General features: G+C 32.2%; 3 protein-coding genes, 1 long non-coding RNA gene and 6 other non-coding genes across 12 annotated transcripts; 7 read left to right on the plus strand and 3 right to left on the minus strand.

The window, feature by feature from the left end:
• Window positions 1-329: 329 nt before the first annotated feature.
• LOC102612376 (vacuolar protein sorting-associated protein 55 homolog) lies at window positions 330-3,685 on the minus strand. Its single transcript, XM_015531321.3, has 5 exons — window positions 3,392-3,685; window positions 3,243-3,294; window positions 1,650-1,689; window positions 1,480-1,564; window positions 330-798 (listed from the first exon to the last, which is right to left on the minus strand). The coding sequence occupies exons 2-5, from the start codon at window positions 3,273-3,275 to the stop codon at window positions 615-617; spliced, it is 342 nt and encodes a 113-aa protein (XP_015386807.1). The 5' UTR covers window positions 3,276-3,294; window positions 3,392-3,685; the 3' UTR covers window positions 330-614.
• A 2,319-nt stretch (window positions 3,686-6,004) lies between these two features.
• Window positions 6,005-8,583, minus strand: LOC102612680 (NAC domain-containing protein 90-like). Of its 3 annotated transcripts, none has more exons than XM_052443544.1 (4): window positions 8,525-8,583; window positions 8,102-8,185; window positions 7,301-7,599; window positions 6,005-6,502 (listed from the first exon to the last, which is right to left on the minus strand). In XM_052443544.1, exons 2-4 carry the CDS (start codon window positions 8,157-8,159, stop codon window positions 6,164-6,166), a joined length of 696 nt encoding a protein of 231 aa, XP_052299504.1. In that variant the 5' UTR covers window positions 8,160-8,185; window positions 8,525-8,583; the 3' UTR covers window positions 6,005-6,163. The 3 variants fall into 3 exon arrangements, with proteins under 3 accessions (XP_052299504.1, XP_052299503.1, XP_006481732.1); XM_052443543.1 differs by having other exon boundaries at window positions 8,102-8,192; window positions 8,525-8,579; XM_006481669.4 differs by lacking the exon at window positions 8,525-8,583 and having other exon boundaries at window positions 6,006-6,502; window positions 8,102-8,492.
• Window positions 8,584-15,261: 6,678 nt separating this feature from the next.
• On the plus strand, window positions 15,262-17,034 carry LOC127903011 (uncharacterized). Its single transcript, XR_008055766.1, has 2 exons — window positions 15,262-16,135; window positions 16,387-17,034. It is a non-coding gene; the product is annotated as an uncharacterized LOC127903011 (long non-coding RNA).
• Window positions 15,786-15,885, plus strand: LOC112498695 (small nucleolar RNA Z266). Its single transcript, XR_003066114.1, has one exon. It is a non-coding gene; the product is annotated as a small nucleolar RNA Z266 (small nucleolar RNA).
• On the plus strand, window positions 15,933-16,056 carry LOC112498706 (small nucleolar RNA SNORD14). Its single transcript, XR_003066124.1, has one exon. It is a non-coding gene; the product is annotated as a small nucleolar RNA SNORD14 (small nucleolar RNA).
• On the plus strand, window positions 16,260-16,359 carry LOC127903170 (small nucleolar RNA Z266). The gene has a single exon (XR_008055889.1). It is a non-coding gene; the product is annotated as a small nucleolar RNA Z266 (small nucleolar RNA).
• LOC127903576 (small nucleolar RNA SNORD14) lies at window positions 16,407-16,530 on the plus strand. The gene has a single exon (XR_008056284.1). It is a non-coding gene; the product is annotated as a small nucleolar RNA SNORD14 (small nucleolar RNA).
• On the plus strand, window positions 16,734-16,833 carry LOC112498696 (small nucleolar RNA Z266). Its single transcript, XR_003066115.1, has one exon. It is a non-coding gene; the product is annotated as a small nucleolar RNA Z266 (small nucleolar RNA).
• On the plus strand, window positions 16,883-17,006 carry LOC112498707 (small nucleolar RNA SNORD14). The gene has a single exon (XR_003066125.1). It is a non-coding gene; the product is annotated as a small nucleolar RNA SNORD14 (small nucleolar RNA).
• A 3,523-nt stretch (window positions 17,035-20,557) lies between the features above and the next one.
• LOC102613183 (uncharacterized) lies at window positions 20,558-21,626 on the minus strand. Its single transcript, XM_006481671.4, has one exon. The coding sequence runs from the start codon at window positions 21,465-21,467 to the stop codon at window positions 20,787-20,789; it is 681 nt and encodes a 226-aa protein (XP_006481734.1). The 5' UTR covers window positions 21,468-21,626; the 3' UTR covers window positions 20,558-20,786.
• Between the last annotated feature and the right edge of the window lie 3,826 nt (window positions 21,627-25,452).

The following is a 25,452-nucleotide window of genomic DNA, read 5'->3' on the forward strand; positions in this document are numbered from 1 at the left end:
GGAGTATTTCTCCAGTCAAAACAAAGTTCATCATCCAAGTTTCTCATTTCTCCATAGATTATTCGATCATGCGTACAGATCATCCAATCATTAGCGTAAAAATATTTGTTATCATACAGTTTATTCCCCAAAAATAAAATAGAATAAAAATTATATAAATGAAAATCAAACTTCTTCCCAACTCTACGAGCATATTCAAACCTCACCTCTTGTTCCACACGTCTCTCCTGTTAAAAAACTGGTAGAGGGTATGGTTCAATTTCTATAAGAATTACGTGAGTCATTTTAGTTTCAGGAAAATTCAACTAAGAGATTGATAATACAAAAAATTGTACAACAAAAAATTGCTTGCAACTGTTTTCCAAAGACGAGGAATATCAAACACAAGTATTCCCAGTTGAAACAAGGAAACTAATGTTGTCAGGAAAAATAAAGCAGAACACAAATCAAACTGCTTTTCCAAGATATTTCAAAAATATATACAGAAACTGAGGAATTTTCCTTGTCATTTTCCTTCTATGGGTACAGTAATTTTTTTTTTTTTTTGGTGAGAAACGTAACTTGGTATTTGAGCAGTCACATCCATTTGATTACCAGTGAATGTTCCACATGAATCACCAGTCATCTTCAAGGCTAGCTCGGTGAAAACACATGACAGTGCAGACAAATATGAAGAATGATGTGAATTCTATGAACATAGCACCTGTCTCAATCATATGTGCATGTCTAAGAATGATGGGAATGGCTAGGCTCCCCACAGCTGATGCTCCGGTCAAGAATTTAGCAGCATCTATCCAACTATATGACACCAAGTAAAAAAATGAGAGGAGAAAAAAAGGCGATTAAAAAATTTCAACACCAAAACAACAAAAGTATTGATAAAATGGAAATGACGTGATTGTTACAAAAGAAAAAATAAGCTTGCAAACACAATCGAAGTGAGCTGCTCAGATACAAAGCAGGATTGACTGGAATGGTACCTGTTGTTCTAGTCACGAATCTAACATTTAGCTAACAACATATCACTCTAATTTAAGGTACTTCAAGGAAAAATGAAGGTGGAATGGAAGGTGTTAACTTCATTACAAGCGTACGTCTCATTTCTTTCACTAGAGCAATATAGATATTCTAATGAAGTAAATCCATCCCATCTGACATACAGAACAAATATTGACCTTTCTCTCTTCCGCTTGGCCATAAAATAAAATTCATCAAACTTCTGTCAAATTACTAGAATTAAATTTTTTTTTAAAAAAAACAATACAACCAAAACGGCTTTAAGGTAGGTGATAGAGTCTATAAATTCTCAGATCTAAAAGCTTTTCTCTGCAGATCAAATGCAACAAACGTTTACTACCATTAAAATATTCAACTTATTAATCAACAATTTCAGCCAGCGTATAAAACATTGCTTTAAATATTTCACTTCAACAACAAAACCTTCAGATAAGAAAAGGGCTTAAATTTAAATATACTCACCCTCCACCATCCCTGCTTGTCAGAAACTGAGTAGATCCACCTCCAAAGAACAAACAAGGCATAGGCACCAGCACATACATGAGAGCTGCAGGAAGGTTAGATTCACACCATCAGCTTTCAAATGCAACCTAATTGTAGGGGCAATGGTCAACTGCAATATCCTCACTCACCTGATAACATTGGCCACCAATTGTTGTAAATTGCACAAGCCTACACTCCACAGAATGATAAAAATGAAAAAAATAAAAGGTTAAACCAAAACAAAATTAAAGGTTAAAAGATAAAATGGAACATGCAAAGCATAGATTCCATCTTAATTTTCATTCTTGTTCTACCAATCTTCCACAATTGGGAATTGTATAATTCACACTAGGAGAGTTGCAAATAATAAAACCACCCTTCAAATGCAAAAATGCAACTTTCATTGTGTACAAAACAAGGAATTCTCAATTTTCTTTCCCTAAATATATCTTCTGAAAAGGTGCAACATTTTCCTATTGCTCACGTACTCCAAAAAGTGTCAACATCTCAGAAAAGCATCAAGAGGATGCAATCCAAGTATTCAAGGAGCATATATTTAGCATGATCATATCCAGTAATTGATCAAATATATAAGTACATAATTTCTAGGAAATAGGAATTTTGGGCTTTCAATAATTGAGTCATGAGAATTTACAGACTCAGAGCCGGTAATGCAAAGTGCAAAGGACTTCAAGCTATAGGATAGAAACACAACATCATTTCAATCTAGATTCATTACTTAAACCAAAATTTACGGAGTTGTAAGATCAGTGAGACGAAATAAAACTGTCGCCGAAATTTATAGAAATTTTACAAAACGAGAGGACCACTTGATTCTAAGAGAAAGCAGATCAAACCAATAAAGATACATCTCTCTGCCCAATGCTTTCCCACCAATCAGTGAAGACAAAAATTCCCCAATATGGCAGTAACCTAATATTTTACCTCAGCACCCATAAGCAATCCAAGCCCAAAATATGATCTTAAATCCATGACAAATGAGAATCTCTGGAAGAACCTTCGCAAGAATCTATATCACAACTACAACTTATAGCATCACATCAGGTAATGGCAGCATAAACTGAGCTTAGAAAATAGAAAACCAAATATGTATGAACATATCTTCGATATACAATTTTCTTTTTTATATTTTCGATTTAAAATTGATGGCCACTTTCACATATTTTCTCTGCCATTTTGTTGTCTTTCAACTTCCAAAATGATCCTGAAGTTGACCCATGAACAACACACATTACCTCTAACCAATTCAATGAAGGAAAACTTGAGCATATTAATTTGGTTCATTTCACATGGATGAGCATATATTCTGTTCCTAGCAACAAAAATACTATTCAATGCCAATTTGAATGACAGAAATTCAAGCTGACCCAATTCAGAAGGCTTCGGCTATCAAGCACTTTGGAAGGACTAGCTACAAGTAAGCATGCATATGTCCCATCAGAAATCCTCAAACTCCAAAGAGTCACAACAAATAAGAGTAGTCAGAAAGTTAACTAGGCATATAAATAACTATTCTTGTTAACTCCCCATCACATTTTCGATAACAACAGAAGATAAATCTAAAATGCTTTTGAAGGTATGAAACAAAATCTCAACAGACATTAAACATAAATTGCCTACCACATAACTAAACTAAATGAATTGAATCAACACTCAAATAATTTACAGTAGAAATAGACCACCACAAGCTCGCAACCAATCAGATTACTAATTAAACATACCAGGATCTGTAGCAGGATACTAGATGAAAACATAAATGCAAGCCCAGCAAGCCTGAATATAAGAAAAATAAAACCAAAAATTCATATTATAAGTCACGTGAAGCAGCACAACAGAACAAAAATCCACTGACTTGTAATCTCCAACTTACACTGTAAAGAACAATCACCATTGAAATTGAGAACCCCAGATCATCAATGCATCCAAAAAGAGAATAATGATTAGCAATAAACGTCATCAAATTAGAATCACAAACCCTAACTGTCATTTTGGTCAATTGCACATACTTCAGGGGAAAAAAAAAAGGTCCCACAAAAATTGGGTACATCTTTGGACTAAAAAGCGATTAAAAGAATGATAATAGCATACACTTGATAATTTGAAGCACAAATTGCTTAATCTTGGAGTTTTTACTTTTTAATTAGTTAATTATAAAGGAACAAAAACGAATCGAGGAAACGGAAACTGGAAGGCAGGTTAACAAAAAGGATAAAGCTTGTACCTTCGATTGTCATCGCCATTTTTAGAAGCGGGAAGCTCGCTAACTTGGCGAAATTTGCAAACAAAGAAATTGTTGAAAGCGAAAAATTTGAAAGTGAAAGGACTCAGCGCTTAACTGTTCACTGAAATTTACCAACGGCTGATTTTCATATAGGTTCCTGAATTTTGGCCCTTCTTCAATTAAATGTTTGCGTTTTCCATTTATTTTCACGGATCCCTGTGAGGGTATGAATGTCTTTTCCTTCTTCCTTTCCTCATAAAATTACATTTGTAACCAGAATGGAGCTAGTCTTCAAAAAAAAAAAAAAACTAACTAAAATAGAGCTTATTATTGAAAATTTAAAAAGCCATATTTCACATTTACTTACTGGAGAAGTTCTAATATGCATTTGGGACAATATCTTAGTGAGCATTTCTAAAGTATTGAAAAGCCTTTTCATTAATTCTTCTCTCACCATAACATTTAAAGATATCATTTTCTTTAAAGCCAAATCATGCCACGAGGAAATTTGAAGTGCATAGAAAACAATAAAACTGGCAATATTACTTAGTTCAATAGGCATCACTTACTAGAATGATATAGAAGAGTTAAGAGTTCGAGCATTTGGTTGCCATCAAATGCATAATACTTACAAAAGAAAAAGTCATAGAACCAATCGGTGATGATAGCTTAATCATCAATTTAAAAAAAAAAAATTCATCGTAAGCACACATGATAAACACATCATTGAATAATTGTACAACAGACAAAGTAGTATATTTCCAATGTAATTGTCTACAATTGCATCAACACCTTTTAAAATTCATGCACTTGAAGGGGCAATTCATTGTTGTATTGTCAATTTATTGACTTCGTAGAAATGAAGTCATTAAACTTGGAATGTGCCTAGAGTCTTGCTTAGTCCTAATATCTTTCTAGAAGAAAATTGGAAAATTGCAGATAGATTAGCAAATTATATATGGTATTCCTTGTTCTATCTTGGATGATCAGATTCATTCCTAAATTCCATTAAAAATTAGATTTATGGGGGGAGATTTTTATTTTTTAAACATAATTTTCGTCGTGTTTTTTTTTTTTTTTTCCAATTTCCAAGAATGTTTGTTAAGTGGCAGCCAAAGTAATTTGGCTCAAAACCAAACTTCATGCAAACTAATCTTAGCCGACATCTTATTTTGGCTTTATTGAAAGTAATGTGTAAGTTGTTGAGCTAATAAATGAAGCATTATCTTAGGCCAAATAATAAATGCGCCAAAATGATTGACGGATTTGAGCTTTGCACCAAGTGTTCCAACAGCTTGCAGACAAGGTGGCACACTACGGCATCAGCAGCAGCAAAATGCCTGACGACTCTTTAGAAGTTGCTGTCTTTAGTAAGATGAGTTCGAACAGTTTACCATTACACTTCCTACTTTCTAACATCTTTCAAGAAGAAGTTCCATGTAATGGAAGCTAGAAGAAGTGTGCTTGCAAGTAGAGTTGGTTTGAGAGAGTGGATACAAAATATCTTCTCTTGCAATTTGGATTTGGAGAGTTTTTGAGCTGTGTGAAGAGCAAGGGGTCCGGTTTTGGGATTTATTAAACCTAAGAATATAACTAAGCTTGTATAATTATCCTATATTATTTTTCATTGCATCAGGTCCTACGCGGATGTAAGCATAATTTTGCCGAATCACATAAAATTTGGTGTCTATATACTAAATTTATGTAGTTTAGTGATTATTTATTTTTGCTATTCTTATAATTAAACTAGCTACTACTATCTAAAATTCACAATAATAATTAACATGTTTCTAAGAATTCACGCACTCATCTTGGAATTGAACAAAAGAATCATCAAACAATCATTGTCCTCTAACAATATCACATGTTAGATAAATTTTAGGGTTGATTATAATCCTATTTTATTTGACAAAATTAATCATTTTCTTCTCGGTTTTTAAAAATCGAAAATTCCCTTGGATTGTTACAATATTAAAAAAATGGACGGATTTTAAAATAAAATGTTTGATATTAATAATGAATATTATTATCATCGAAGATAGAGAAAATAGTTAATTTCACCACAAAAATATAAATATAATTTCCTAAATATAAATCAAGAAAAGATTCCAAGACCGTGTTTGTTATTATGGTTAAATAATTATAATTTAAAAACTATAACATTAAAGAATTTAATAAATACTAATGGTTATAATTTAGAAGATAAATTGATATTATCTCACAAATTAGTTCATTGATTTTATTCAACAAATTAGTTCATATAGTCAGTCATCTTAGATACTAATGTTTCATAAATATAATTTTTTTATTCAACAAATTAGTTCATTGATTTTATTAAATTCTCTTCTAGCTAGGCTAGAGTCAGTCATCTTAGATATATGACAAAACATACATTCATATAGTCATTGTGGCTGCAGAAAATTAATACTTCCAATTATCCAGCTGATCCCACTCCCAGTCCCACCAAGCTTCATTGTTAGAAGCCGTTGCAGTTGTTGTAGCACAGTTACTACTCCCTCCGACTTGAGGCGGCTGGCTGCCATCGTCTCCGGAGGATGAACTATCCGGTGAGCTTGTTCTCTCTGGAGCAGCCATTTGAATATTATGAATATTCTCCCCACGATGATCATCAGCTCGTTGAGGCACTTCCCTTGGCTCGCCGATACTTGTCGCTCCCGGTCCCGGTGGTGGCCGCCGGTCGAAAGCCCGCAGACTTTTTGATTTCTTGTACACTCGGCACAAACTGAATTCATGCCTTACCTGCAAAATTAAATAATTAGATTTTCAGATATGATTTCTGTTAAGACTAGAAACTTAATTTGTAGATGGAAGTTGAAATGATAAATCTATATCATGGTGACTGCCTTTCCATTCTTGTGGGAAGCACTGACCTCCCTAAAATCCTTCTTTGGGGATGTCATTTCTTAGGAAAAAAAAAAAAAAAGGGTTACATTGAAATGATGAAATCTCTCGTGCAATACTTTAACAAAAACATTAAACTTTAACTTGGTGAAATCTTAAATGTCCAAAACAAAACTAACTCGAAACATGATCCTTACAATTAGTGAATAATCCTTCTTTCTAACAATACTCTTAATATATATAACTAATTTCCAGAACAAGAGGTCTATAGATTTTTGGCATGAAGAAGAGAAGTATTCATATTTTAGGGTAAGTAATATATTCAAAAGTAAGCTAAAGAATCATTTATTCTCTCAATTGATCTTGAAGCAGTACGTACTTGGGTTTAACGCTACATTTCAACCTTGATTCAGTCTCATGAAACAATAAATGATGCTGACTCTTCCTAAAGTCAAATATTGAACTTCACTAGCTAGGTTTTTTTTTTTTTTTTCCCACATCAAATTAAAACAGATGAACTTATGAGGATCCATATAGGTCAAAGATATTCAAATATTTTATAGATGATGATCAATGGTGATGAATTGACTTAGCCCTAATAAGCTAATTACTGAAAAATGAGATGTATTGGCTATTGAAGAATCTAATAATTAAGAATATGATGATGATGGCATAGATCATAATTGATGATGATACCGGTGGGGGAGTTGCACTACTAGATGACGTTGAGGCTTCTGCATCAATGGCTTTGTATTCATTCATCTTCCACTCGGTTTTTCTTCCATTTGGAGCTCTTCCTCTGTAGAACACCATTGTTCTTTTCTCTCCAACAGGGCGATTATTGGATGAGTAAACCAGGCCCGGAGAGCCGGTTGCTTTCCAGTAACCGGCACTCGTGAGCCGATTAGGTCTTCCTCCACGGGCTTCACTCTCCTGCCTTGGAATGAAGAAGAACCATTGTTCAGGATCTCTATGGCACAGCAGTTGCGAAAATTCTGCAACCAAAAATATAAATCAATTCAATAACATATCAAGAACAACCCAAAATTAAAAAGAAAGAAAGAAAGAAAATAATATATTAATTAAAAGTTGCGATCTTTGATTAATAAGTTAACTCCGTGCCAATTAATTTGGATTTAATTATGGAGTTTTCAAGGGCGATGATGAAATCGAACATTGTGAAAGTGAAAATTAAGCTTTCTTCGTATAAAACACTAATAATAATCTTGATGATCTTAAAGAAAATAAAAAATCAAAGGAATTAACTTCAAAGTCTATGTAGTAATTAGAATTTTGAGCCAAAGTGCATGCACTTATGGCCAAAATTTGTAAAGGATGTGTTAGTAAACATGAAATCATGCTATATAATACATTTGATCGTTGCTAGCTAGCCACTTCTTCAAGAACCCGTTTGAGCTGAAAGCATCAAAAACAAAAAACAAAAAAGCAAAAAAAAAATTGAAAATATGAGAATATTTAAGGGAGAGATGTATTTACGCGGGAGATCCCATGGATTGTAATCGTAAATGTTGATGACTGGTATAATCCGGTCCATGAGGAGATTCAAGTCCTGTCTGTGCCCTGCAAGCTTATTATGCAGATAAAATGAAACCAACTCTTCTTCAGTTGGGTAAAAACGAAACCCTGGTGGGTAATCATCAACCATTATGACGAACCCTCTACTTTAACCTTAATTATTCTTTTTTAAACTATTTAAAGCAAGTATATATGAGTAAACTTTGTTTCTCTAATTAAGTTTTTTTTTTCCCTCATTAATTTGAAGTGCAAGTTGATGATATACATATATAGAGAGAGAGTGTATGTGTGTGTGTGTATGGTGGGGAGACAAAAAAAGTTAGGCAAGTAAGCAAAAGAAGAGAGACGGTGGGGAAGGAGAAATGGAGAAGGAGATGAGGTTACCTGGAAATTTCGACGTACGCTATAACATGTTGGAATTAGTCAAGGTGTCTTTGAATTTGATTTCGATTTTTTTCTCCTTTACCACAGTACTCATATATGTATGGGTATGGACCATCGCTTCCTCAATCTCCGTACCATTTTTTACGTAAAAAGAAATTTGGTTAGATTTGTTAATATTGATAATCATTATTAAATAAATAAATAAATTTGTTCATACTATTTATGTATTGTAATATGAGTGAGCTCAGGAGTACAAATTCGATTGGTATGAATATTAAATAGTAATAAAACATATGAGTGATGATCAAATTAATATAATTTGGGTGTAAATCCACAAAAAAAAAAAAAGATTATTTCAAAATTATGACACACACATTGACCTGATAATTAAGAACATACTTAGATATTTTCACACAAATTGAATATGAAAAATTCTAAAGCCACACACTCATGTGAAATTGCTGTATCAATAAGACAGAAAGATCATGTGAACGATATGAACAATTTGATTTCTGACTACCATTGTTCATTGAACAATTTTAAGAATTTCTGATCACAGATTTTAGGTTGAATATTCTCAATTACAATGAAAATGATCAATTGAATGTGCATTAAAACTCGATTAGTTTCCAATGCCGTCAAGCTTGGGATTAATGAGTAGTGATCAGTGATCTCGACTAATGACTCTCTTTTGCTGTTCACGCTTTATTTTAACATACATTAAACCTTTTTTTTATTATTATTTTGGAAAAGCAAAAGTGTCCTATGTAGGACATCAAATTTAATGACGTTATTGAGCTTGGAAACGACTCAATAGCTTCTCATATGTAAATGAGTCTCCGGACATAATCATTTTCATGGAAATCGATTGAGCGAACAGACCATTTACTTCGAATAGAATTGTTTATGAATCGAGGACCCATTGAGCTATTGCAATCAAATTAGGGGGTTTTCAAGTAACACGACAACAATCGAATTAAAACTACAGCCACGGACCATTACTCACAATGCTTTGAGAAGAATCTTAGATCACTCTCATATTTTTATTAGGAGGTATATGATCTATGAATTTTTACATCATATTAGAGTCAAAATTATGTATGAATGGATCCTACTAGCTTACAATGTTAGAAGGACTAATAAAAAAAAAGAAGTCAACCTTCATATAACGAGGGTATTAAGAATAGTATTTCACATTAGCTGAAAATGAATTTTAGAATAATTATAATATGTTCACACTATGCATGAAAATGAATAAGATTTGGGCGATTTTCAACTCTTGAATTAGATTTTAAGCATGAGCTGAGCCTATAAATTTTTATATATAACTATTTTTCAATATTACACAGTGCATTCTTATTAACTTTTACTTGTTACATACGTTTTGATTTCTTATTTTCAAATTCAGAGTCTCACAATCTTATCACTGACCCTAAAATAAAAAAACATGCGTAATTAGTTGAGTTGTTAACTTTTTAGAAAACCGCGACTCATGCAAGTTTTCAGAAAAAAAAGCTAGAAAAACAAGTTCTTTAAATTGCGAGGAATTTTCACTTCAAATTGAACAGATGCATGAAAATTTCCAAGAAATGTGTATGTTTCTATTGGCAGCAAAGCACTGTGCCATGATGGAGAAGTATGTTCTCTCATGCATGCGTGCAGCACGCTGATCAAATACTTTTCCGAAAAATACTTTAAAAATCATTGTCACGTTAATTTATTAATTTTTACCTATTTTTTAATTTAAAAATCATCGTCATGTTAAGACTTGCCTAAATTATTATTCTTGAATCTTTACCAATCGACATATGTGTTTTGAGTCGAGTGATTTTTTAATTAAATGTGATATTAGAGACAGAGTATCAAGTTATTATATTTCCCGATATACAAACTCTTCCAATATATATTTCTTCAATTTAATTACTGGTTCAGTTTTAAACCCTTATTTTTCAACTCATCTACGAGCTTGCTACAGTTCTGGGCATCAGGGACGCACACTTTAGAAAGTTTCATGCTACTTCTTTCTAAGCAGAAGGAAGCTTCATGCAATATTCTCAAATGATTATCAATTTAAATATTCATACACATACACACACACACACACTCTCTCTCTCTCTCTCATACGTATATATATACGTACATACATATACACACACACATACATATAAAATTAGAGTGATTTGACTTCAAAGTGCAGCCTGTAACGCACTTCACTTGTATTAATTAATTAAACGTTTGAGTTTCTTTGACGTTTAAGGGTTTTCACTTTCACCAAACTCATCAAATTAAGTAATTAATGTTGAATTTCTTCATGAATTGTAAATGGGTTTTAAATAATTTCGCGACGAGTCCTCCTTTTGTTTCCATCCTGTGAGTCAAGATTGCTATTGAAATTTGGCCTCTTTAGTGAAAGCAGTGGGAAATGTGGGATTGACCCGCGTTTCAGGTACAAAGAGACAAAGCTGTCTCAGAATTTTGCCCGTCTTTTTTGTTATTTCTTAATTTGTAATCGTAATTCGTATAAAATGGTTGGAAGAAATGAAGTCAAAACGAGTCATCAAATACTTGACTCTCTCTCTCTCTCTCTGTTAGAGTCTCTTAAATCTTTGTCAGTCCCATCATGCATGTGGAAGGCTGGAAGCTAATCAAATAAATATGTGTGTATATATATATATATATATTCCCATATATGTATAATAGAAAATCATTCCCCGTTATTTATTAATTTCCACGCGCTGTTGGAAAAAGAACAAATCAACATTTCCCTCCGTGTCGTTCCTATACAATTACGCTGGTCTTGAATCGTGACTTTTGAATCTCAAGTACCAAGATTATCTCATGACTTGAAATCGCTATTTGAATTTCCATTTCCAATATTTTTCCCACGTTCACACGTGAACTCCGCATAACTGCCTTATATATTTTTTAAAACAAAATCATTGACGTTTCAACCCACTATCTTTTTGTAATCTCATCAGTTAATTTTTACATATAAATTATGGTTCTTTTATTATTATTATTATTTTTTTTTAAATGTATGTGTGTGCGTTTATATTTGTGTATCTTTAATATCACATTATTTTATACTTAATTGTTACATGTCTTTCTTTCCTATATATATATATACTATAAAATAGAACCGCGCTTCACGCGGTTTTGAAAAAAAATTTAGTATTATCATTTTTTCTTATTTTACACTTGATGAAACTGATAAAAAATATGAATTGATTTTTTTTTAAAGATGAGACATCCTTATAAAAAACAAAAAAAAAGCTATTAGCCAGCAATACAAATAAAGAAGCAACACAAGATAAATAATAAAATGAACTCCATGAAATTAATGAAAAATTATGGATCATAATTTCTTGTGAGATAGTAGAAGTTATAAGGAAGCTAAAGGTTGCTAATGGGAGATAGTGGGGAGACTAAGAGATATATGTTATGAACATCTACATTTATTTTAATAAATTCATAACACTCCTCTTTGGATGTTTATTACAAAGAATATGTCTTATTAAAACCTTTACATAATTATTATTGTGTAATAACAATCAAATTAATTATGAGAAGATGAAAAACCAAATCTAAAAGAAATTTTCTCTATTTATTAGATAATAGAGAATATACAAAGATGAGAAATGGCGATGCCACATCACCTCCTCAAGTCCCATCTTTATATAGATATATAGATATAGATATAGATAGATATATTGTGTGTGTACAAAACAAAAAAATAAGCTCTCCTTTTATAGTTACATAATCACTCCATGAAATTAATGAAAAAATATTAATCATAATTCTTGTGAGATAGTGGGAGTTATAGGGAAGCTAAAAGTTGCTAATGAGAGATAGTGGAGAGATTAAGAAATATATATTATGAACATCTACATTTATTTTAATAAATCCATAACACTCTCTCTTGGATGTTCATTACAAAGAATATGTCTCATTAAAATCTTTACATAATTGTTATTGTGTAATAACAATCAAATTAATTATGAGAAGATTAAAAGTCAAGTCTAAAAGAAAATTTCTCTATTTATTAGATAATAGAGAATATACAAAAATGATAAATGGTGATGGCATATCACCTCCTCAAGTCCCAACTTTATATAGATATATAGATAGAGAGAGAGAGAGAGAGAGAGAGAGAGAGAGACTTTTGTAATATTTAATTTAAGCTTTTTCTATAACTAAAGGGACAGCAACATTCCTATTGTTAATTTGATATAATGAATTAATGATTGTGGGGGCTACGAATTTGGTCACTTTTGTTTTTTGTTACATTGATTTATTTAGAAATTTCCAATGGAACTTCTAAATTGCGCATCGATGTACCTGCAAAGAACTGAAAAGAAGTAAGAATTCGTGAGGAGAGAAGTGGTTGCAACTCTACAATATAAGAATAATTTTATGTTTTGTTAAAGATTGTAAGATCATAAACTCTAACAAACATACTAATTTTATATGTTTTTAAAACAGTTCTTATATGCCCCCATATTTTTAAATCCTCCCCTATAATACTTATATATGAAAATTCAAACTCTTACTCTCTCGTCACACATTATGAATGTAAAAATTCTCTCATTAGACCGAAGATTAAACAACCCTTCTATCAAATCGTGGTTTTTGGTCCCAAAAAATTCTTTTCATGATTACAAACTAAAAACAAGCAGTAAAAACAAGACAAAAACAATAAGAATTCACCAAAGCGTAATGAAGTCTCGTTTGCTGTGGACCAAGTGGGTCGTGTAACATCGAAAGTATTGACGAAAGATGAAGCTTTGATGGGAGCAGCTCTATCAATGGACTTTCTTGGTCATTGCCATGTGATTAGGATTTTATTAGAATTTCTGATCCTTTTCACACTTACTTCGCTTCTCCCCCCCCCCCCCCCCCCCCATCTTCTGACGTGAGTTTGGCTGGAAACTTAAAATGTACGGCTAGTCATATAATTAAAAATTTTGTTGAGACTAATTTTAATTTTGTGAAGCCATACTTGCTCATTTTGAATATTTAATTGGTACCACACTAATATGGCATTTAATGCGTTATCCGTTTATTGAGTTTATGAAAATAAGTAATAATAAAATCAATTAAAATCCTACTAATGACAATAAATAATTAGTGACATGTTAATTTATTACAAACCAAATATCCTAATTAAGCATGGCATTACTGATTTTGATCTGCACAATTAATTTTAATTGATGGAAGATACGCCAGATAGACAAGTCACATCTTTATTACTCAGAAGTAAAGTTTATCATTTTGGACGTGTTTATTAAACACGTTATGATTTAAGAACCCAAGCACTTCCTTCTATTCTCTTCGTCCTATTTTTGTTTGTGCATTATCGTTTATTAAAAATTTAAAGCCCTAGCTATTGACAACCATCTTCATCCCCACCGTCCACAAGCATTGGCATTGCTATTCCACTGATTTTCCTTTTATTTCTACCACCACCCTAATCAGATAGAGGGTATATTTGGGAGTGAGGTGCTGTAACTTTTAAACTACAGTTGCTGTGTAGTAAAAACTATAACTGTGGAGTAAAAATTAAGAAAAAAAATTCACTGAGCTGTCAAAACCCAACTACAAGTGTTACCAAACATCTTAGTAGCTGGCCTGCCAAAACCCAACTACATCACCACACTCCCAAACGGGCTAAAAAAGAGCCTTGTTGTTATGATTTAAGAACCATATCGACAACTAATTGAACCTTCGCGCTTTTAGTCCAAAGCCTGCTAATTCTATTAACTTCCACAAGAATTGAACTATTGGCATCCCATAGAATCCTCTTAAAACTCCTTTATTACATTTATACATTAGAGGACAATAATAAATCTATTCAAACTCGTACAAAACCTGCAAATATGTTAATGAATTAACAACATTTGCTTCTTTGTTTTTCCCTCGATTAGCAGCTGTATATATATACAGGGGACAATATAGAGAGGGAGCACGACAAAGGGAGAGAAAATATTGGGAAGAAAGATTTGGAGTGGGGTCTATGTGGAGAGAAAAATATTAAAAATTCTTAAATATTTAATTTTAATAAATTTCATCCATTAATTCATCTCAAATTTAATAGATATTAATGAGTGTAAACTTAAAGATATTTTTATAAGTCTACTAATCGCCCTGTATATATGTATGTATAAAGTTTTAATCAAGAGCTTATAAGTAACATGAACCCGATTGATATTAATGTTGGGGTTTGATCATAAAATACTAGGTTTATTGTCTTAAAAGACGCCAAGGTTATTTTAAAAATAAAGAGGAAGTCATAAACTATTTATATATTTGTAATATATTTTAATGGAGTAAATAAAGAAAAAGAATTTAAACAGGTTTTTGTGTCACTGTGCCAGTAGATCAACTCCACCAACAATCTTCGTACTCTAAGTTAGGTCAGACACATGGATCACCAATGAAAACCACTGAAGATTACTGAATGCACCCCAAAATTACTTCAGCACTTTCACAGTAAATTAATGTGAACTCGACCTACTTGAAAAACGCTTACGCAAATTTGGGTGTATTTAGTAATAATAAAGAATCATCTAGATAATTTGGAAATGCGGGCTTTTAGAAAGCGTGAGGAGTGCCTTCGTCCTCCGCATTTGGTTTCTACAGAACTCTAAAAGCCCAAAAGTAATAAACATAGGGAAACACTAACGTCATTTATAAAATAAGTGTGGTGGATCTGTTATTCATTACAAAGACAAGGGCTACAAAAATAAAATACAAATCCTCTATAAATGTCCTTCTTTCCTCGACCTCTCAAATTACTAGGGTTTCTGCGTGAAAGTTTTCAACTTTCTTCATTTTGCGAATGGTTGTTTTTCCGCGTTTCTTTTAATAGAATGCATAAGCGCAGCCCTTAAGATCGCCTTCCAAAAAGCAAAATGGAAGCGTTTTGAGTCATAGTTGCGCAAAATTAAACCCTTTGACATTGGGGTTTCTCTTTAGGGTTTTCCTATTGAGTTTCCCTTTCCATCCCTGCCGTTTCTTCTTCGATGATGAGGCTTTATCCCTTTCTCTGGGCTCGTAATTTCTCCTATTTCTTGAGTTCCAAAGATATTAATAATTAGTTTTCATGCTAATTTCTCTTTGGTTTTCTTCAACCAATAGGTGAGTCAAGCCCAGTAGTAATAGATTCTAAAATGCCTCGTCTTTCAGTGGGGAAACATCTATATGTTACAATAAATGTTGATTTTTTTAATGAGGGTATTATTATTTTTTGCTAATTTGATATTTTTGGCAAGAATGATGATTCAATTAGATGTGTGAAGGGAGAAAATATCTCTTTTGAACTCAACACTTTTGAGGCATATTATTAGTCTGACTTGCTTTCAATTTTTTTTTAAATGGAAAATTACTAGAAATTGAATTCGTGATGCTGGGTCTATGATGATAAGTTCAAAGGCTTGTTTCTCAAAACATTCGCAGTGGCCGCCTGAGTGCTTTCGCCTTCGCCGGGCTTGAGAGCGGATGCTGCTTTTATCCTTCCTTGGATGTCTGAGACCACGATTTATGTTTACTAGGACATAACAATTCAAGGCACTTCGTCTTGAATGCGTCCTACTTGTTTTCTTCAACCAATAGGTGAGTCAAGCCCAGTAGTAATAGATTCTAAAATGCCTCGTCTTTCAGTGGGGAAACATCTATATGTTACAATAAATGTTGATTTTTTTAATGAGGGTATTATTATTTTTTGCTAATTTGATATTTTTGGCAAGAATGATGATTCAATTAGATGTGTGAAGGGAGAAAATATCTCTTTTGAACTCAACACTTTTGAGGCATATTATTAGTCTGACTTGCTTTCAATTTTTTTTTAAATGGAAAATTACTAGAAATTGAATTCGTGATGCTGGGTCTATGATGATAAGTTCAAAGGCTTGTTTCTCAAAACATTCGCAGTGGCCGCCTGAGTGCTTTCGCCTTCGCCGGGCTTGAGAGCGGATGCTGCTTTTATCCTTCCTTGGATGTCTGAGACCACGATTTATGTTTACTAGGACATAACAATTCAAGGCACTTCGTATTGAATGCGTCCTACTTGTTTTCTTCAACCAATAGGTGAGTCAAGCCCAGTAGTAATAGATTCTAAAATGCCTCGTCTTTCAGTGGGGAAACATCTATATGTTACAATAAATGTTGATTTTTTTAATGAGGGTATTATTATTTTTTGCTAATTTGATATTTTTGGCAAGAATGATGATTCAATTAGATGTGTGAAGGGAGAAAATCTCTCTTTTGAACTCAACACTTTTGAGGCATATTATTAGTCTGACTTGCTTTCAATTTTTTTTTTTAAATGGAAAATTACTAGAAATTGAATTTGTGATGCTGGGTCTATGATGATAAGTTCAAAGGCTTGTTTCTCAAAACATTCGCAGTGGCCGCCTGAGTGCTTTCGCCTTCGCCGGGCTTGAGAGCGGATGCTGCTTTTATCCTTCCTTGGATGTCTGAGACCACGATTTATGTTTACTAGGACATAACAATTCAAGGCACTTCGTCTTGAATGCGTCCTACTTGTTAACAATTCAAGTAGGACGCATTCAAAATTTTACGGAAAATTTTCACAAGCCCAGGGAAGGGCAAATCTCGAAAGTCATCTAATATTATCGATTGTCTTTCGAGATTTGCCCTTCCTTGGGCTTGTGAAAATTCATCTTTGTTCTCAACGGAACTATCTTTATGAAAACATTCGACGACTTTCTGTTTTTCGTAATTTCCGAGTTCTTTTGTTTGGTTTCGGAGTTATTTGTTGGATTTTAATTTCTCGAGTCTCAAGAGTGACCATGGAATTGTGTAGTGTTAAATAAATGAACTTGAATGCAAGATCGATTGTTCACAAGAGTAAACGAATAATAAATTATTGGAGATGAAACAAAGAATGTAATCATCAACCGGTAGGTTCAAGGTTAGTCTTATTATGTATGGAGTCTTTGAAGAGGTCTATAAGACGAAATACAGTGCTTATGCTATCAAGATTATACAGAGCTCAGAGCAAGTCTTTATCGTCTATTTAGCAATGAAAATCTATTTCTGACACCAATGCGTCTGCAATACTCAACCCAGAGAGAATTTTATAACTGAAGTTAAGGACACTTATGCTGTGGTTGTTTCTGGGATTGAGAAATCGGAATTTGGAATCAGAATTGTTGACGCGATTACGTCCAAAAAAATGAGTTAGGAATCAAAATTGAAATAGTGGAGCTCCGCTATTTGGGAATAGGGAATATTCCCGGGACTTTCAATTTTGCTCTCAATAATATTTCAATATTCCTAAAATACCATTCTTTAAATAAAAAATATAAATACAAAAAAAAAAACAAAAAGCAAAATACCTAGAGCCCATTCTTTCTCTTCGAAGTTGGATGCCATAACCTTGCTCTCTGTCGCTGCCATCGTCGGTTCTGAAATTGCTTGCTGTCGTCTTTGGTTCTGAAATCGTCGGCTTGTCGTTGTTGGTCTCGTCTCTGTCGTCGCGTTGATTTTGGATCGAAAGCTTCGAAATGATCTTGTCTCTGTCGCCGGCTCTTCCCGTCACCATCGTCACCGGAAGCTTCGAACTTGCTAGAAAAGTCGCCGTTGATTTTGGACCATACAAATTTTATAATAATAATAATAAAATTAACCAATAATAATAAAAGTAATAATAATAATAATAATAATAATGTTATTATGATTCATTATTAATAATAATAAAATTAATTATAAAAAAACGTAATTAATAATAGTAATATATATCAATAAAAAATATTATAATTATTGTTGTTATTATTAGTAATTTAAGAATAATAATGTTATTTTTTATTAACAATAAAATAATAATAATAATTATTATTATTTTTTAACAAAGAACAATAATATATTACTATAAAGTATTATTTTTTATAATTGTTTAATTTATTATGAATAATAATTATAATAATTTATTATTATTATTATTATTATCCTCTTTAATCTATTTTATCATTATAAGCAAGAGGGGGTATTTTAATAATTTAAAACAACCCTTTATGATTACAGCCTAAAATAAACACATGGAAGTTTAGTCTAATTCTAATTCCAACAGCTTAAATAAACAACTTATTTTGATTCTTATTTTTCATTCACATTCCAGTTCATTCTGATTACTGTTTCATTAGTGTGGATAAATTTTGTTCTGTTACTAATGTGTAATCCTGCACTATTTATAAATTAATCACACGCATGTATGGCACAACATTTGGATACATTGCAGTCTTATTGTTAACATTGTTCCATCATGATTTGGTACATAACTGTCAATGTGAGAAAACACATGGGAAAACAAAGTTTATGCTTAGTTTGTTAGTTTGGTTATGTGGTGTGGTAGTTTAAACTGAAAGTTAGGCTACTATAAATATGAATTTTGAGGTTAATTTTGAACAAAATGGTACGGATAATAACACCACAGACACATAGGTTACTATTATTAGTAAATATGAATTTCGAGGTTAATTTTGACTAAAATGGTACAGACTATAAAACCACATATCTAACCACAACTCCTAAACAATACCAAGCAGAGCCTTAGTAAAGTGTATCAGGTTAATGCAATTCACGTCACATTTGTAAGTAAGAAGTAATAACCATCATGAAAACATTAAGCATTGCCATTGAAAACAATCTCATAATTATAGCTTTACCGGAATTGTCACTAGCAGCAACACTAGGCTATAGAAGAGCCAAAATTGCCCATCTTCCTCATGTAGCTCTTTAAGTCACAGCAGAAACAGAAACGCAGTCAATAGTTTATATTGTATCAAATAGTTGACATTTTACCATCCTAATTTCAACGTCAATTTCAATTTCCTGATACTCTTATTATAGCTCTAGCTCAAAAAACAAAAAACAAAAAAAGAAAAAGAAAACGACAGCGATGAGAAGGCAGTCTCATCATAATCGATTTCCCGCATAATTTTCAATAGCTGCAATATTCAACAAGGTCAAGGAGTATCCAAAATTGTAATTTCTCCATTCCGAAGCTCCACAAATCAAAGCATAAATTTAGAAACATGGCAAACAGTTGAAAAATGAGTTTCAAAATTTTTAGACTTAACAGCTCATGGAAGCAACAGTTTACTGTTGCAACCACATGTCAACTTTCAATTTATTGTAACACAAGCTTGTACATCCAACAATCTGAAACAGATAGAAGCCGTGCAGCATAGCACAAGCAAAGAATGATGATTGCCCAAACATTTATATCAACACGTGTCTCTCTGATCCTTTTATGTAATCAATGAGCTGAATCCAAGTTCTATCAAAGGAACTAAATACACATGTCATGGAAATAATAGTATCATATTCAAGGAAATAATACAGATACTCATGTGCAATGTTTTGACAGGCCAACAAGATGTTAGGTACAAGATGCTTCAACAAAGAAATGCAAACTAGAGCTTCAGTACATAATTCTCATATTCCAAAGCAACGCAGATGAAAACAAAAGAAAAACAATGGATATAATGTTTGTGCTCATGATGCATACTTTTTCTAGTTAAATCCAACCTCTCAAAGGTTCCAATGGTCACAAGTGAACAAGTTTATTGCTTAGCATCAAGCTGACAAACAATTAATATCAAGAAAAAACTGATAAACAAATCATGATCTCATGACACAGGCGTAAAGACTAGGACCAACAAATTCAAGAGAGAAAAACAATGTTTCTAGAAACAGAAACAGGTAGACAGAAGAGGCGGTTAAAGGCTTGAACCCACTTTGAACAAGACTCGGAATTCTTGCCCCACAGTTGGACTGATAAGTCCGGTAGTTAAGAAGTAAGTTTCATGATAAGCCATTTTCACACAACTAGCAGTTGAATAATTTCCACACAATTCACTATTGACATAACATGAACAACAAAGTCAAAACACTGAAAATGATCTTCATCGCAAATTGAACTCAACAAAACCTTCACAATTGTGGTAAAAAAAAAAAAATCCCATTTGCTCGGTATTTCCCATCAACTAGAGCAGTTATTCATCCACAAAGTGTAAAAATCAAAAATATTATAAACTTCTACTCGTCTTAAGCCACCAGAACGAGATAATTCCATTTCAATGCTTTGCATCCGACACCGTTTCGAATCAATTACATATAAACACAAACATGATATGCCCTTCTAATCAACGGGCCAAAACTGATAACAACCATCGTCAAAATGATACCGAACAAAAATCACCTATTTCAATCAATTTTTCATCAATTTTTTTTCCAAATTTCAATCAAGAAAACCAGTTTGATGAAACACAGCGTTCCTCACCTGACGCAGATCCCGTCCTTTAAGCGTCCTCCCAACGCCTTCCAAAACCGAGAAGGTCGTCTTCGGCGACACGCCCGATCCCCTCGCCACAATCTCGTGCGGCGGCAGCATCTCATCGTCCTCTTCCCCCTCGTCCAGTTCGAAAAACCTACTGTTCCTTTGCTTCGCCATCGCGATCGACAGCACCGGCACGTTCATCGGCGCCGAGTGCTGGTACTTCCTAGCAGGCATCGACTGCGACCTCTCCATTATCGGAGGCTTCGGAAGCGACGGAATCATTTTCGATGATGACGCAGACGATGACGGGGACGATGATACCGAGTGCTTGCGTGAGATAATTGGGCGGGTGTCGTTTTCGGGTAATGCGGCGAGGATTCCGGAATTCTGCTGATGGTGGTGCGTGAAGGAGGATGAACGGCTGTGATTCGTTAGGAAGGTAAAAGCGTGATGGTTGTTTTTATTGTTGTTGTTGTGGTGGTGGTGGTTGTTTGGTTCGGAGGAATCGTTTGTCCATAAAATATCGTCTTCGTTCAACTCATCTCCACCGTCGGATGCGGCTGACGTGGATGAAGACGATGAGATGCCGAGGAATCGGTCGGAAGATGGAGATCGGCGGTGACGGAAGGCGGTGGAGTCCATCCCGATTATTATTATTATTATTATTATTAGTGACTGTGTGAGTCACCGATTCATTTGTTTTGTGGCTGCATATAAAATACTGCTTATAAATATAAATAAACAAAAAATATTATGGACAGAGACACAGAGGGCGACAGAGAAAGAGAGAGGGAGATATTAGACTGATGTCGCGGGCGCTGGAGGGGAATATAAGCGGCTGGCGAAAAAAGGCTGAAACTTTAAGATGTGGGACCCGTGAGGTCGTTTTCGTTGATGACGTGGCCGATGATTTGCTTTTATGAACCTCGGTTTTTCATTATTGGGGCGCGTGTGCTGTTGAGTATTGATTGGAGGTCGACATGAAACTTCAGAAACCTTTAACCTTATCTGTATCTTGGGGTATCTATAACCTCTGTTGTTGCTTTTATGCTCTAGTCTCGGACCTCTCGGTTAACTAATCATTTTGTGCCGTGTGGAGGGTGCTGTGTATATTCTATCCGTTCGGCATGACATGACACGATAACCTCCGTAAAAATATTACATTTAATTAATTTTTGAATTAATAAATATTAAATTTTAAGAGTACTAGTTCATGAGTAAAAAACACTGTACAAGTGGGTGGAAAGTGGAAATTGTACTGCGTGTGGCATTGGATATTTTGAAAATGGTGCTGGAGAGTAATTTTGTCTTTAATAAGGAATCACTTGCTATAATAAAATAACAATAAGTTAAAATGTGAAAAAAAAAAATCCTATTGCAATATATTTTATTTGATAATATATTATAATTTATTTTTTATTTTTTCGATTATCTCTTATCATATTAAAGATGAGGAATTTTGAGAGTATCATTAAAAGACTCTTTATTTTTTTTTACTTTAAATACTTACTTGTATGATAAATAAAAATGTGAAAAAAATAAGTCTTCTTTCAAAATATTATTTAGATAAAAATAAATTACATTAATTTAATCAAAATAAATTATATTATGTTAATCAAAATTTTCTTTCAACAATTAATAGCAATTAAATCACTCTTTTCTCTTTGAGAATTATGAGATAAAAAAAATATTATAATATAAAATTAAATGTTTCAAATGACACTCTAAATAAGATTTTTCTAATGAGAATATCCTTCTTTGTGCTTAATATAAAGAAAGAGAAGGACAATCTCTTTTAAACTCATGTGGTTCTTCAAATGAGAAGTAAAATATCATTTGAAATTCTTTTTTATTGATAATCTTACTATATAATAGCTCATAATTAATTAAAATATCTACTTTATATATATGAATTGATGTTGTCACTTATTATTATTTTTCATTTTTTTACTTAGACCGATCTTTCTAATATTAGTATCACAAGTTCACAACAACGAAGTGTGGATCTTCTAAACTTTTATTTTCATGAATTGGTGAGATAATTTTTGTAATAAAGAATTTTGATTGATATTAATGAGCTTTTTGAGAATGTAGATGGGCGACTAGTTTATCTCATCGATTGTTAATAAATATGTGTACCAAATAAGCAATTAGCGGCCTTTTTTTCTAGGTAAATAAGTAATGTTAGGCTCTATGTATTTCAACAACACGAAAATAGAAACTAAATAGTTATTGTTATTACTATTATTTTTTGGGAAATTATCACTGTATCACATCTGTTTTACTTTATATTCATCTAACCACCACAAAATTTTAACATATTCGCTGCACCATCTTTTTTTTTAAATTTGTATCAATTAGTCACTTTTACATTAACACCTTTAAAATGATTTAAATGAAATGATAATTTTACCCTAAATAAATTAAAAGACCATTTTATCTTATAAAAGTTTTGAAAAGTAAAAAAAATTATAATTATAAAAATACTCCTAAATTTAATAAAAAAATCTCAAAATAGAGATGCTCAGCTGAATTTATTTATTAAAAAATAAATCCCAAAATTTAATAATTTAGGGGATTTTTATTAAATCCCAAAATTTTACAATTATTTTTTATAATTATATTTTTTATTAAAAAATAAAAATTATAATTTTGGAATTTATTTTTATTAAATCTAGGGGTATTTTTATAATCATAATTTTTTATTTTTCAAAGTTTTTATTAAATAAAATGGTCTTATGATTTATTTGGAGGTAAAATTGTTATTTCATTTAAATTATTTAACGGTGTTAGTGTAAAAGTGGCTAATTGATACAAATTTAAAAAGAAAGATGGTGCGGATAATATGTTAAAATTTTGTGGTGGTTAGATGAGCGTAAGACAAAATAGAGGTGGTACAATGATAATTTTCTTTTTTTTTTGTGCATATTTTAACAATACAACCACTAAAAAACAGGAAAAGCAATGGCATAGTGAAGGCATTAAGTCTGTAGATACACATATATTGTGCTCTCTCTTCAGTCTTCACCATCCATCTACAAAGCTTCTGAAATTAGAGTATTTCCTTGAGATAAAATATATACACATTCAACCCATAGCTAATTTGGGAAGCTTGATGAAAATTAAAATTGTTGAGATGAACAACGAAGAGAATAAAACAATAGAATTAAAGAGATGACTTTGGGTTTTTTGTTTTATTTTATTTTTGAGCAAAGAACTTTGCCTATACTATAGATGTACATATGATATTATCTATATTATTTCACATCTGTAATAGCTATATTACATATGTAATCGACAAAGGGGGTGGATCCAATTAAGACTCAGAAGGTCAGAAGGGACTTCAATCCTTCATAGGCTTTGAATTTTTTTTATTATTTTCAAATAGGTTCTATTCTAGGATTTCAACCAATACTTTTTGATTTTACGGTTTTTAAAACTTTTTCAGTTTAGTCTACGAACTTGAAAACAACCATTATTTAAGTATAAGACCTTCATATTTTGAAAATAATAATAAATCTAAAATGTTATAAAAATGATTTGATCTTTTAGATGCTTAATCACACATACATTTTATTATACTAACTTTATAAGAAATGCAAAAAGAAAAATCACCTAATCTAATACTCTTAATGTTTGTTATTAACTTGATGAGTTTTGTCCATTAAGTGCTTTGAATTTGATTTCATGATTTTTGTCTTTCAAGAGATAGTGAGATTGAAAAGTGTTTTTCGTATATAACTCCTATTATATTATCTGTTATTATCAAAATCTAACATTTGTAAAACCCCTTTAGGTCAATAGAAAGTTAATACCAAATATGCTCTAACGTTTCGATATAAAAAATAAAAAAAGTTATGGTTCCTTATTTTTGTAGTAATTTTTTATTTCCTCTGACATTATTGTTGAAAATTTATTGACGTTTATTTTTGCTGAAAATTATATAATGTATTGTTTGTACCAAATCCCCCATAACAAATTTTTGGGCAACACCCACCCCCAAGTACCATTGTCTTTACTTTTATTAGTTAATAAATAAAATATGTTAATTGTTTTACGAAGTAAAAAATTTAAGTCATTAATAGTGGGTCAATTTTAATTTAGTTGTCCATTTTACTTTTGACGCTTATAGTGTTCTAAATTTTGGATGATTGATTTAGGGATTTAGGTTTGAAATATATAACTATATTTGGAAAAGAATAACGACATAACAATAAAAAATGTTGTACAAATTAATATAATACAATGATGAATTAAAAATATTATATAATGGTTTTAGACGTCTTCAAGTTGGTGTGGATAATAAGAGCATAGTGTAGATTTTGGAGCGGGCTCATACTCCAACAAATGAAAATGTAATTATTTTTAAGGCTATTCGGGAATTATTAGTGCGTGATTGGATCGTCCAAATGAAGCATGCGTACAAAGAGGCAAATTGTGCAGCAGATTTCCTTGTTTCTTATAGCTTAATTACCCCCATAGACTTGCATGTTCTTTTCTCTCCTCCTGCTATTTTTGGTTACTTTATAATGATGTTTATGGGATTGTACACTCTCAGTTAGTGTTGCATTAGCTCTTTATGAGTCTTTTTTTAATTAAAAAAATATACAATTCATATGATTTATTT

Source organism: Citrus sinensis, chromosome 6, assembly GCF_022201045.2.
Source record: "Citrus sinensis cultivar Valencia sweet orange chromosome 6, DVS_A1.0, whole genome shotgun sequence".
NCBI lineage: Eukaryota > Viridiplantae > Streptophyta > Magnoliopsida > Sapindales > Rutaceae > Citrus > Citrus sinensis.

What these genes read in the sequence shown, in the direction of transcription:
- LOC102612376 (XM_015531321.3), bottom strand. Translation starts at nt 3,275, where the DNA reads ATGTTTTCATCTAGTATCCTGCTACAGATCCTG. An exon ending in GTATCCTGCTACAGATCCTG is followed by an intron (nt 1,690 to 3,242) that starts GTATGTTTAATT and finishes TGTGGAGTGTAG; the next exon opens with GCTTGTGCAATTTACAACAA. An exon ending in ACAAGCAGGGATGGTGGAGG is followed by an intron (nt 799 to 1,479) that starts GTGAGTATATTT and finishes GGTGTCATATAG; the next exon opens with TTGGATAGATGCTGCTAAAT.
- LOC102612680 (XM_006481669.4), bottom strand. Translation starts at nt 8,270, where the DNA reads ATGGTTGATGATTACCCACCAGGGTTTCGTTTTTACCCAACTGAAGAA. An exon ending in CAATCCATGGGATCTCCCGC is followed by an intron (nt 7,600 to 8,101) that starts GTAAATACATCT and finishes TTTTGGTTGCAG; the next exon opens with AATTTTCGCAACTGCTGTGC. An exon ending in GTAGTGCAACTCCCCCACCG is followed by an intron (nt 6,503 to 7,300) that starts GTATCATCATCA and finishes TTAATTTTGCAG; the next exon opens with GTAAGGCATGAATTCAGTTT.
- LOC102613183 (XM_006481671.4), bottom strand. Translation starts at nt 21,467, where the DNA reads ATGGACTCCACCGCCTTCCGTCACCGCCGATCTCCATCTTCCGACCGA.